The 14,100-nt window shown below is 41.5% G+C and overlaps 1 protein-coding gene across 2 annotated transcripts in view; it reads left to right on the forward strand.

The window, feature by feature from the left end:
- The window catches only part of CARD11 (caspase recruitment domain family member 11), a 210,774-nt gene that overhangs the window by 161,020 nt on the left and 35,654 nt on the right, over positions 1 to 14,100 (forward strand). For both annotated transcript variants that reach the window (XM_088466877.1, XM_088466879.1), the window contains exons 18-21: positions 2,011 to 2,104; positions 3,441 to 3,521; positions 5,974 to 6,091; positions 6,309 to 6,488. In XM_088466877.1, the coding sequence (XP_088323003.1) occupies positions 2,011 to 2,104; positions 3,441 to 3,521; positions 5,974 to 6,091; positions 6,309 to 6,488 (473 nt within the window). The remainder of the gene's footprint in view (positions 1 to 2,010; positions 2,105 to 3,440; positions 3,522 to 5,973; positions 6,092 to 6,308; positions 6,489 to 14,100) is intronic.

Consider the following 14,100-nt stretch of genomic DNA (forward strand, 5'->3'; position numbering starts at 1 on the left):
ACTCTGCCACATGGAATACCAGAACAATAGTGCTCTGACAACTGGGATCCCAGAACGATAGTGCTCTGACAACTGGGATCCCAGAACAATAGCACTCTGACACTTGGCATCCGATAACAATAGCAGGCTGACAATGGAGATCCCTAGTAATAGCATAACACTGGCTCACTGACACTGGAATCCATGAACAATAGCACACTAACTCTTGGGATACCAGAACAATAGCAGACTGATACTGGAGATCCCAGAGCAATAGCACCTTGACGCTAGAGATAGCAGAATACTAGCACACTGACACTGGAAATTCCAGAGCAATAACATTTTTACTCTACTGATAGAAGAATATTAGCATTTTGAACCTAGGGATAGCCGAACAATAGCACACCAGCACTTGGAATCACAGAACAATAGCACTCCTTAACCAGTTGCTATGGGGCACAGAGGGGCTTGTCTTCTCTGCACCCAGCTCACATTGGCATCAGGTCTGAACAGTGCAGTATCAACAGGTGACACTAATAATACAGAAAGTGACAGGCTACAAACTACTCAACACAATACTAGTGTATTCAATAGTGTATTGAATACACTAGTAGTGTGGTGAGTAATTTGTGGATTGTCCCTCTCAGTACTCAATACAGTGTCACCACCTCATGTAATATCGTTTGCAGCAGATTTGGCAAACAGAATATAAGGGAATGAATAGAACAGCAGATTCAAGGAGCCCGTTAAACAGGAGCCTGCCAATGTGTGTTGTATAATGTGAACAGTGTGTTGTATAATGTGAACAGTGTGTTGTATAATGTGAACTGGGAGCACTTCTATGGAGCATAAAATTAACAACTGCCGTGGAGAGAGGTGTCACTCTAGAAGTATTGTTACCCCTTCAAAATGTTACTGTAGGGCCCACAAATTTTAGTTACGCCCCTGACTTTAACTCTTGGGGCTGCAGCTTAAAAATAAAAGTTTCTGCTCCAATATCCTTGTGTAACATTGAAGCAAAAGTATTATTCATTAAATGGTAGTGTGGGCATTCAGGAATAAGCGAGAAGTTGGTAATAGAAATGGCTTTTGCTCCATCTTGCTCAGGTGGAAAGCATAGATTCTGCTTCTTTTGATGCAATCTTGGGCCTACACTTATAAGCACAATGCTCCATAAGTGCAGCAGTTGCAGGCGAACAAATATATGTGATACACTTGATAATATAAACCTTATTTAGACATCCGCACTAGCGCTCTTTAGGCGCTATATGCAAATACTAGTTTCAGCCTCCCCTTGTGCAGCAGCATGCACTGGAAAGTGCAAGCACTGAGACACCCATATTCTGCGCCCCTGTATGCAGTAGCACCGCTGGTTGTTCTAGTTAGTTCACAGTTGCAGCACAATCGCATTCACTATCGACACTTGCACCAACATTTGGCAGGCACAGTGTCTTCCCCTGAACATGGCCTCAGAGAAATCGGCTATGTGTCTAAGACAGCAACCCATTTGCAGTGATCTCCCAGTCACTGCCCACCCCTTTCTGCTCCATTTCTGATACTATCGATCCCAAACGCAATATCACCTTTGTGTGTACACTTAGAGTAATGCATTCACCGTCAGGGTTATCGTAAAAATGTGTGCATGCGCAGTAGCAAATAATCGCTCAACTGCGCAAACCTCGCCATTGTGTGCAGTTACCATCCACCTCTGAATCAGGCCCTATATCTGCTATAGTGTTCATTTTTCTAATGATAATTTACCTTTTGTTGTAATAAATGATGAAGTGTAGATATTGCTTTGTTATAAAGGGGATTTCCCTAGGCTTTTAAGATGTTATTTTGCTAAGTAAAATGCATTGTTTTAGAACCATTGCACATGTCTTGGATATATTGGATACAATCTAGTATCATCGTGAACAAGTTTGTAGGTTTCTATTTTATAGTCAGCTTTATAATGTATCTAATACATTACTATCTTTTATTCTGTCATATTTTCTGAATTACTGTAACTGATTTTTTTCCATTCAATAGGGCCCAGCAACTATTTTTGGTGAAGCTTCAGAGATTAGTACATAGGAGCAAGGACGAAACTGAAAGTTCCAGTAACACATTACGAGCTATGAGGGTAAATACACGCCTTTTTGTACCTTTTTGCTGTTATTAAATTATCATTGATCACTTTTTATCTTCTCTGCAATTATGCCATTATATTCAGTTTAGGTTCTTGCTAGTTTGTTACTAGTATTGCTTTCTGGCAAATTGTTCTTCATGTTTTTGCTGGATTTTTGATCCCTCTAAGTTAAAATTGCCATAAAACTTGATTATATACAATTTTTGCTCTTTGCTTAAATGAGAATGAAGGAAGAAAGAGGAATGAAGGGAAATTAAGCTTTGGTTTAGTACTAATTAAGAAAAAGAGTTGGACATAAAAGCATTTGCAGCTTGATCCAATCTAGTGCATATGTACAGTACATCTTTTCACAAAGCGCATCTTTTTTTACAGGCGAATTGCACTTATGACCCCATATGACAAGGGGGCTGGGACGGGATTGGCAGGGGTGTATAGATGTGAAATGAGCCTAAAGCTGGGTACACACTGACAGATATATTGGCTGATCAATTGATTGGCCACTATATCTGGCACGCGTTGGCCAGTGTTTACCAGCGATATGTCTGTGAACGACGTCATTCACAGACATATTGCATTGGTTGTGCTGCACAGCCGATCAATATATATATCTGCAGACATATCTGTCCATCGGCAATTGTGTACGGGCGGTCTGCCGATGGGGAGGGGGGCGGACCCGACCCACCCCGCCGGCCAGCGGGACCCGCAGCTGCCTGGAAGAAGATGGTCATTCAGTGTGTATGAAAGACCATCATCTACAGATATCTGCTAGGTGTGTACCCAGCTTAATATCGGTGGCAAAAAAGTGCTAATGTGCCTCAATGGAGGGATATAATTTGTGCAAGTTGAGAGCTGATTATGATGATACTTACAGTGGTCTACCTTTTCTTGTGTAGGGATGGTCATTGACATAACTAACAATGGTCAATGGTTTTAAATAATCAGGGGGAAACCAATGATGGGCTTTAGTTGAGCTTGTGCAGACAGTGGCCGCCATCAGACTTCCTCGAGCCAATATTTATCATCTATGAACAGACATTGATGTTAAAACTATTTACCATTGGTGTCAGACCATGGATGGTTGCTAACTATTGAAAGGCGATGGTCAAGTGTAATGACCTGACTATAGAGCACTACTGTATACACACTATATACTAATAAAAATATACAAAACTTTAGAGATTGCCAACTAGTACTCATTCACTTACAGGGAGACCTGCAAATTATTAAGTATAGAGGTCATGAATGTACATGTAGAAATTAATAAGTGACTGTTTATGGCTTATGTATTGCATTGAGAGTTGTTACTTACACACTGTAAAATGTACTTCAGCCAGAAGATTATATACAGGCTGATTCTAAGACCAGTCCTCGACTTTCGAGAGCAAGCTTCCTTTTTGGACAAATTTTTCAGGTAATAGCTTCTTTTTATGCGTTTTAACACTATAATGGTTATAGAAATTGTTTTGAATGCTTTATTTTGAGGTTTTAAAAATGATTTTATATATCAAGTGTTGCAATTTACTTTTCAATCAAGAATCATTGTGTTTATGCTAGAATATATGGATGTATTGTCAAACTTACAATCAATAAGCTTAATGTAAAAGTTGTATGTAAAGCACAAGAGTGTAACCAGAGGTCAACACTGTTTCAAGTTGTGAACCACTGAGCGTCGGCAAGTACTGGTACTGGGGGGGGGAGGGGCATAGCTATACACAGTCAGGAGTTTTGTGGCGTGCATAGAGGGTGGCTTTGCCACATCATCTTGATGGCATAGTTATGCACTCCTATAACTCAGAAAGGCTTGAATATTTTGGTTCCCCCTCTCTTTATTAAACAGACCCACGAAGATTTATTTTCTATCTCTGGGATAAATGAACAATATTCAGCAGTGGCTTACAGCATTACCAGCCAGTTGGCTGCACATATATGACCCGGCAGTGCCAGGTTACACATTCGCACTGTGCACTGCCCGATCTCATGTTTCCTGGCATAGCTTCAATAAAATATACAAAATATAAACAAAAAATATAAAAATATAGATACAAATTATATTACAAAAATATAGAAATATTATTTGAATATTCTTTTAAACAGGAAAAAAAAATTTTTTTCTTTATTACATCTGCTATCACCATATAGGGATGGACGATAGGAGTTACAGTCATTGTCCTTTTTGAAAAAAAATATGCGGTAACACAGTATGGGTAAGCTATTGCAGGAGATCCCCTGTGATGGCCATCGCAGACTGCAATCATTAATAATCTTAGGGTGAGTGGTATGTGCTAATACCAATAGGACTAAGGCTTCATTACATAAGGAGGGTAGTGGTATGTTTCCATTTTCACAGTACGAGAGATTGTATTCCCATGTGAGTTTTCTCTGGTTTTGTAACCTGGAGCTTTACTAGGTCAAACGCGTGCAAAAACACGATTCTGCACTGAAATAGATGGCAAATACGCAACTAGAAGTCAATAGACCATTGAGCCAACACACAAGTACTTTCCATAGACAGAAATACAACTCAAGGATTTTCTAAGAATCGTGTTTAAAAACACAAAAGAACACGGAGCAGAATAGAAGAAATTAATAGAAATGTCTGTGAGCTGCGTGTCCTGCAGAAACACTGCACAGATCAGTGTGATCTGTGCAGTGCTTCTGTGTGTATTGTAAAGGGTTAAAAATCTTGAAAAAAACAACGGTGTGGAGCCTCCACCCAAAAAAAATTATAACCATCCCCAGACTTCTGAGCCCGTTCTGGTACAGAAAAATCAGTGGAAAAACAGGCGTGGGGTTCTCCCTATTTTCCTATAACCAGCACCAGGCTGAACCAGCAGGGGCAGAAATGCCATAGCAGGAGAACCACAGCGTTAGTTCCCCCTGCCAAAGAATTAACCAAACTGGTCATCCCAGGGTTGGCAATCCTTAGAAAGTGGGAACACCCAAAATAAAATCTAGTCTCCCATCCCAAGGATCAACCGCTCTTCTCCTACACCCCTAGTTGTGGTGAGTGCTGGGGTAATTTGTAAAAAGTATAAATAACATTGGTATTTACAGTGGGACTACAGGTTCCAGCTAGCCTGCCCTGCCACACTTGTAGACCCACAAGTACCAACAGGCCGCTGACACACTGTAAAGAAAATATAAAAAAAACAATACACACACCATAAGATTTAGGGTCTGATTCAGCAAGGATCGCAGTTGCTTATACGCATGCAATCGGCCAATTGTTGCGTACTATGCATGTGTATGCATCGCAGTGCACGTGCGTGAGTCGGCCGCTGCGATCGGGACTGCAATCGCAGAGAATACGCAGACCCATGCCAGAGTGATTGACAGGAAGTGCTGTTTGTGGGTGGTGACGGGGGGGTGGTCAGGCAAACGCAGGCGTGCCAGTGCGTTCGGACGGCATTATATGGGCATGCATAAATTAGGGGAAGTGGGTGTCCTTATGTTGGGCTGTGATTGCAATGCGAATGCAAACATTTACATATCACCGCTGATATTAGCGGTGCGTTGCGTCCGTATAAGCAGAATAGCGGTCCTTGCTGTATCAGGCCCTTAATCCTTTATTACACACTCAGCTAATCATGGCTATAGTACAGGAACCCAAGTGGGTTCTGTCAGTTGGTGCGCTCTGCTGTATTACAGTATAGCATATCCGTGTGGATTCGAGACTTACTTGTTTTTGTCTTCAGAAGACCTTGCATTCTACCTGAAGCTTAATATTTGACAAAGTATGTAGCTTAGAATTTAAAATATTTTTTAAATTTACTAAGTATTCTCAGTGTGGAGGATATGATAATTGGCTAATGTATAATGGAACAGGATGTACCTGTTATTTACAAATAATTATATCTTTGCAGTTTGTCAATCGGTCTGAGAATAAATACAAAAGAATGAACAGCAATGAACGTCTGCGTATGGTTTCTTCTAACTCACCTTCTATTGAGACTATTAAACTTTTATTAGACAAGCAAGATGGTATGAATTTGTTTTTTTTCTTCAGCTCATGCAATATTTGTTGAATCGTATTGGTATAGTTTACCTTTATTGTCTTCTCTACTGTGCTGCTTTTGGTAACATATTTGCAATGTTTTTATTGTAATACAATCCTCATTAGTGGGCAAACAAGAGAAAACACAAAAATGTAATTGCAATGCATGTTTATTTTCTAATGAATTTGTTACATTTCTTGTAGATGTGGATCCTGATAATGACATCAGAAAGAGCCTCAACCTGGTGCCATACAGTTTGGTACGACCCATCCACAGTGAGAAAAGGAAACCTGTTCTCTTTGCACCTACCATACTGGCCAAAACCATCATTCAAAAACTGCTAAACTCTTCTGGTGCTTTGGAGTTTAATACTTGTAAGCCAGGTATGTAAATTCAAATTAAAAGGTTGTAGTAGAACAATACTTGTAATCTACTACAGATGTGTCCTAATACCTATATCTTTTTTGCCCCATATGGTGCACGATTCCAATGCTGGGCACCTTTTCTTAATTTTTGCTAATTTGTCCTCAATTATGCATTTTAGTTCACATATAGGACTTGATTCTAAGGGGTTCATTTACTAAAGTGAGAGATGTTGCCCATAGCAACTAGATTCTACTTAATATTTAATTAGCACCTTAAAGAAGATAATAGCTAGAATCTGATTGGTTGCTTTGGGCAACATCTCCACTTCTAAAAACTCTCACTTTAGTAAATATACCCTTAGTCTTCTGCACGCACCTGCGTCTATTGGCAGTCGTCTGTCTGCAAGTTTATGCAAATGCCGCTACAAACACCTTTCTTTCTGTGCATCCATTTGGCCGAATTTGCAAGGTCTAAGACGCCCACTTTCAGAGTCCGTGCTTGCTGTAATACAGATTGGTGCGGCCCTATACGCCACCATTGGTCGCACAAACGAAACTTGAACCAACCCTATGGCAGCTGCAGATTCGTGTTCTGATTATGACCTTCTATGTCTGCGTCTGTGAACGCACCCGCTTGCATTGATACACTCACACCACTGCCATAATACACACACTGAAAGGACCATTTTTGCGTACACTACTAGCCACCTCCCAGTCACCACCCATCACTTTTCCACATTTCTGATACTGTGCATCTCAATTGAAACAGCGCCTTTGTGTGTACACTCTGTGTAACACATGCGCCGTGGGAGTTTTTACGAATTTTGGCTCATGCACAGTTTTAAAAAATCACTCAACTACGCGGACATCAGCATTGTGGCGGACGCAGAATCCTGGCCTCTTGCGTGACCAGCATCGGCCAGGCTGCGGGAAGCTTCAGCTTCCATAGCCTGACCAAAGGAGCAACTATAACGACCATCGGTAGAGTTGGTGATTCCAGCTTGCGATGTCAGTCGCGGTGCTGGGTTCGCAAATGCAGCAAGAAGGTATCTGACACCTCCTTCTGCATTTGCATCTGAGATATATGGATTTGCACAACCGCTTGTGGGCAGCTCTGCAATTCCGTCCATCTCTGTATCAGGCCCTGGGTGCAGCTCTGTATCAGGCCCATAGTGTTATCAGGGCTGAAACTAGGATTTTTGACAACCGGGGCAAGGCCATAATTTGGCGTCCCCCCCCCCCCAAAAAAAAAAAAAAATACAACATAGATGACGAAACGGGTGTGTTGTTTTGTGACACAGTAATGCCCCTTACAACACATTGTGCCACAGTAATGCCTCTTATACATTAAGCCACAGTAATGCCCCTTACATTATGCCACAGAAATGACCCATATACATTATGCCACAGTAAGATCCCTTTACACATTATGCCACAGTAAGGTTCCCTTACACATTATGCCACAGTAAGGCCCCTTACACATTATGCCTCAGTAAGGCCCCATCTCCCTTCTCTTACCTGCCAGGGCCGTGCGGTGGATAAGTGACCTCGGGGTGGCGTGGGATGAGACTGCCACACGCTGGGGAATTGTCAGTACTGCTGTCATTGTAATGTGGTGCCGCTCGCGAACCAATTGGAGCTCACGGACCAGCAGCCTCTACTGATTGGCTGCCGGTCTGCGAGCACTGTTTGGCTTGCGACCGGCACCACATTAGTCTGACTGTGTCTCTGTGCCTCTCAAGGCCGGGATGCGTCTCCAAACCCACAAAAGCAGCAACCTAACCTCCCAGCAGCCTCTCCCCGGCACCCCCTCAAGTCTGGAACCCGGCTCACGTGCCCCCTTAGCCATCCCCTAGTTGCGGCTTTGGTGTATTAGGTACTTAGGATTCTTTTTTTTTTGCAAAAGAATTAGTATAAAGTCGCAGATAAAGCATAACGATACATGGCACCAGCCTCTCGTATTGGACCTGTCTTGTGCCTTATTACACAGACTGCATACTTTTTCTTCAATTTCGTTACTATTTCTCTCATTGTTCTACGTTTTCCTCCTTTGTGCGTCTTAGTTCGCTCATATTGTACTCTGTGTTTTGGTACGGATAAGTCGTGAAGTCGATAGCGCTCTAAACAGGGCATGATTGGAGGATCAGTTTATGTGGACACATCTGTATTTCAGTGGTAAATAAAAGTCAAAATAACAATATGCTAATTGCTGTGGATTTAATTACAGTTATTTACAAAATCAATAATTGAGAGAGAATAGTTGGAGAAACTATTTCAAATGCGATCTGGAAAATATGTCACACCATTATTTATTAGTCATTCATAAATATATACTTCATTAGATGCTGCATCACTTTGTAGGAAATATCTTAAACATCTGACTAGAAATATTAAATATAGAAGGATTACACCAAATAGTAAAGCGCTCTCTAAATACCACATGCAATAAAATTGAAAAAATAATCACCCAGAATGATTAATCCTGTACAGATGTCTAGGATAAATGGTCACAGGGTTTACTTCTCCTTTAAATGATAGATATCTTTTCTTCTTATTGCCCACCTGCACTTGTATATTTGATTATATGCAGTGCTATGGGAGATAGGTTTTGAAGATATCTATCATTTAAAGGAGAAGCAAACCCTGTGACCATTTATCCTAGACATCTGTACAGGATTAATCATTCTGGGTGATTATTTTTTCAATTTTATTGCATGTGGTATTTAGAGAGCGCTTTACTATTTGGTGTAATCCTTCTATATTTTTCTTTGTAAGTCTTGGGTAATTAGTGGATGTTTACCTGTTTACACGATTAGTGGCTGCACTCTTTATTTTATTGCGCATTTTTGTCTACATTCTATTATTACTAGAAATATTAAATGTAATTTAAAATATATAAAATCAGTGAAGTGGCCCTAGAGAGGTGGTGGAACTCGCCCGCTTTCGGCCCTAACCTCCCCGTGGGTGCTACACTCCTAGACACTCAAGCTTAGGGTAATCACATACAGTGAAGGGACAGTTGATGTCGCAACGCCCAAATAATTTATTACTCTGCTATCAGTTCCATCACCAGTACAGTAGCTCCCCCTGTGCTGCTGTCTCTTCCTGTATTCATTGCTGTGTGCTGTCTTCTCCCTGCTGTTTGCTGTCTCTTTCTGAGTCTCTGTTGCTGGCTCCTGTCTCATACCTGTAGGTCTCTCTCCAGACATCCACCATTCCACGTAGCCAACATGCTTGCACTGCACATATGTCTCTCTCTGTCCCTCCCTACTCCTCTTCCGGCTTCTCACCTCTCTTCTGTAAGAGTGGAGACCTAGCCACCTCAGTATTGCTTCTTCCTATCACTTGCAGACACTCAGCCCACCCCTGCCCTCTGCACACCTCTGGATGCTCTTGGAAAGTATAGGCTTTGCCTTAGTGATGCCTGTGATTGCGATTCTCCCTCTGATGCGTAGTTGATAGTTGCCGCTCTGCTGCACTGACCTGCACGTGATCTATTGCCTTAGCACTAGTCATGCAAACTGATCTGTGGAAGTGCTCAGAGATGCTGCTGCGGGAGGATGGAGCCACCAGTGCTCGGTTCTCCACAGCCCTGGATCCTTGAGTCCAACTTCAGCAGACTGCACCACCCAAGCCCAGATCCCACTTTGACCCAACTGAGCGGCATATGCAAATGATCTATTTATCAAATTTATCTATTTATCAAATGATCTATTATCTATTCAAATTTATGATACGATATATATACATTACTAAATCTGTACACCCCTTCTTCTTTTCTTCTCATGTTTCCTAGCTCCTATAATAAAGTGACAATCCCAGACTCATTTAAGGTTGCATCTTTAATCAAATTGATTACCCCATTCTTGATAGATCACCGATTCTTCTGTCGCCTTGGGGGGACAAAAGTTCCAACTTAAGGATATGCATAGTCTATTGACTCATGGGGATATATTTACTAACGGTCGTTTTGCATACCAATCATTTTACTATAGGCAAAACTACCAAAACCCCAGCATTAGAACACTTTAGAATATCGGATCACTATCAATGTTTTTACATAGGCGTGGATCCCCAAAATCCATAACCAGCCCTGGACCTCTCAGCCTGGGCTGGTATGGGAAAAAGGGGGGAAAACGGTGAGGGGGACCCTGTTTTATATTTGGAGTCTTTACTTTGCAAGAAATTCCAGCCCTGTGCTCATCAGGTGGGGCTGGTTAATGTGATGGAAGGGAGACACCACGCTGTGTGTCTCCTTGCTATGGCATTATCCCCCCAGCTGGTTCAGCCTGGTGCTGGTTATAGGAAAATTGGGGGAACCCCATGTCATCTTTTCCCCCTATTTTCCAATACCAACCCAGGCTGAGAGGTCCGAGACTGGTAATGGATTTTTTTTTTTGTATGTGAAGCCCCCCCTCCATGCATTTTATTTTTCAATTTACAGTAACTCTTTCAAAGTTTTTTAACATGACTAAGCCTGCATGGATCATACTGATCTATGCTGTGCTTCGGTTTGGACAGGTTTGCCATAGATTTTTTAACCTCTATTTGCCATCGGTTCTGAACTGAAAGATCAAAACTGACGGCATCTAGAGCTGCAAAAACGGACTGACATCAATGTTGGGCTTCAATTGAATCTGGTATCTGGTATCTGGTATCCGACGGATAATAGTTGGTTTATTGACAGCAATACAATGACGATGACTGATGGTTACCATTGGGTTTTTGTTTAGAATCAAAACAGATGGTTAGTAAATTTACCCCTTGGTGTCCCTATAATCCCAAGGGAAAGTCTTCCACTTTTTACTCTGCGGTCCATAGGTGTTTCTCCAAAGTAGACTACCACCTGGTGTCTGATTGTCTTCTTACAGACACTTGTGATTCTAACATTGCTGATATTTTGATATCAGATCATGCTTTAATATCAGTCACACTCCGCAGGGCTTGGTCTCAAGCAGGGTTTGCATTTGAAGGTTCCCCTCTTATATTTATTACTCTGATAACTTTTCCAGACCCCCTTAAGATTAAATGGTATCAAACTCAAGGTGGCAACACAGAACATTGGGAGACACCCATTTTGTTCCAGGGGACCTCCAAGCTGGTTATCAGTGGCCATATCATTACATGTGTTTCCAATCACCTTGATACTGTGAAAGAAAACTACAACTCCCTACAACTCTATTTGTGGGAATGAGATTGAAATGCTGGCAGCTGTTTGGGATTGAAATGTTGGTTCAAATTCCGACAGTGGCTGCCCGACGGGATGAAAATCCCGACAGAGGCAGGTAAGTATGCTAACCTTCCCTTACTCATGGACCACCAATTTGATTTGTATCTGGACGTAATTCCTTTAAGGCAATTGCGGCAAAGATTTTTCATCACTTCATCCCCTATTGCTAATCTGTGTTAAAACCAGACACCCATAAGGCTTTTAATACTGTATGTTAGATGTACTGCATCATTGTGAGATTCTTCAAATTCTGGGATTTGAAAGGGATTTCACAGATCTTGTAAGATTCTTCTCTACTACCCTTGTAACCTCTTAACTGATAGATTACATAACTAGGGACACAAGACAGGGTTGCTCTCAAATTCGGACCCTGATCCTATGCTTAGGGCTTTATAATTGTAGCCTATACTGTATAAACTGCGATTTGCGAGTTTGTGATGAAACTGTCGCCTTTGCTGAAGATATTTTGCTGTTTCTCTCTAACCCCATGGATTCTTTATGATAACTTATTGAAAGGATTCAGGAGTTTGAAATTACTTCAGGATTTAAGGTTAATTTTGATAAATCTGTGACTTATATTTGAAACAGGATTACTCTAGGCCATCCTAGTCCAGGTGTGAAACTACTATATGGGCCACACAATCCATTCAATACTGTATCTAGGCGTACAACTGCCAAATAATTAAATCCCGTTATACAAGCTTAATATAACTAAAGCCATAGCGGACCTGGCCAGGGAGGTGATTTGCTGGGCATCATCTCTGTCTCTCTTTTCTCTGTGTGGCAAACCTATTAAATTATACTCTATATAAATTCCTAGTCCTATATAATCTCCAGTCCCTTCCCACTCATTTGTAAGGATATTTGTGAAATCTGAAACTTTGTTTGGGATAAAAAGAAATTGCACATATACCTTTATAACTACAACAGCTCATTACGTTATCTCACAGATTGGCTCCAGGGAATTGATATCTATGCCCATACGTCTCTGGAACAACGCTTCTGTGGTTTGAGCCTCCCTGCTTTAATGCATATACATGAGCAGGAGGACCTGTTTTTAAGAACCTGCTTCTTATGTCCACTAGAAAATTCTAACATATCCTCTCCTGTAGATATAATCTTAACCCTTATCTATGCCTGTCATCATTTGCTAATTGACCCGGATTCTAGGGTGTTGGGTTATCCATTCAGTGTGTGACATACATGGGGAAAGGCTAGCTTTGTATTATTTAAATTAATTTTAACTAAATTATTAATTCTTTCTTATTACTAAATATGCATAATGTAATAAGCACAACTGAAAATGTTATTTCCAATTATGTAAAAAAAAGTTTTAAAATATAAAAAAATGTGCCAATTTCTGCGGAGTCACTAGCTCTATATATTTCAGTAAATCAGACTCACCCCCTTACCTGTGAAAGTTTCTTTTAAGAAAATGTCTATGAAACGGGTTGGGTATGGGATCCCGGTTATTGGGATGTCGGCTGTCAGAATACCGACAGCGGCATCATGACAGTCACAATCCCGGCACTGAGAGGCAGGTTCCCTACACCTTACCCCTACCCTAACCCTAACACTCCCTCTCTGGTGCCTGAACCTAACCTCCCCGCACCCTAAACCTAACCCTCCCTCTTAGTGACTAACCCTAACCCTCACCCTAGTGCCTTACCCTAACCCTTAACCCCCAATACTTACCTTCGGGATGCCGGAAGTCGGGATTCCGGCACCGGTATTTAGACCGTCTGCATCCCGACTGCCGGGATGCTGACTACATCCCCTATGGAACTACTTTTCCTTAGAAAAGTATTACAATTAAACATATCCCTCCAAAAAAAAAACAAGCTATGAAAGGTTGGTTAGTCGACTTCTATGGACTCCCAAGCAATTATTACACAATATTAAAATCCAACGTTACTGGGTCAGCTTTGACTTTGTGGCTGGGAAGGGCTGTAGGTTGAACCATTTTGCATGAACATTTTGGTGCATGCAAACATTACATTGGGTAGTGCATCCACTCATGTAAAGCAGTGCATACTTAATTGTTCCGTCCAGCATCTTCATTTGAGGGCAAATTGCACACTAAGGCTCTGATTCAGAGGTGGACGCAGTAACGTAATGAGACCGCTTTCAGTGTCTGCGGATGCGGTAATACTTCCTGGTGCATCTTTAGATGTCACCATTAGTCACACCATCTAAACTTGCACCAGTTCTATGACAGGTGCAGATTTTCTGTCTGAGTATGGCCTCCAAAGTGAACAATTGAGCATTTGTGTACACAAACACTTCAATAACACTCCTATGACATGCCCATATGACAGACCATCTCCATGCATCTGTTTAGCCACCTCCCAGTCACCCCCCAGGAATGGCCAGCACTTTTCCAAGAGATCTCTGATACCA

This window comes from Taudactylus pleione, unplaced genomic scaffold (assembly GCF_031769625.1).
Source record: "Taudactylus pleione unplaced genomic scaffold, aTauple2 ptg000066l, whole genome shotgun sequence".
NCBI lineage: Eukaryota > Metazoa > Chordata > Amphibia > Anura > Myobatrachidae > Taudactylus > Taudactylus pleione.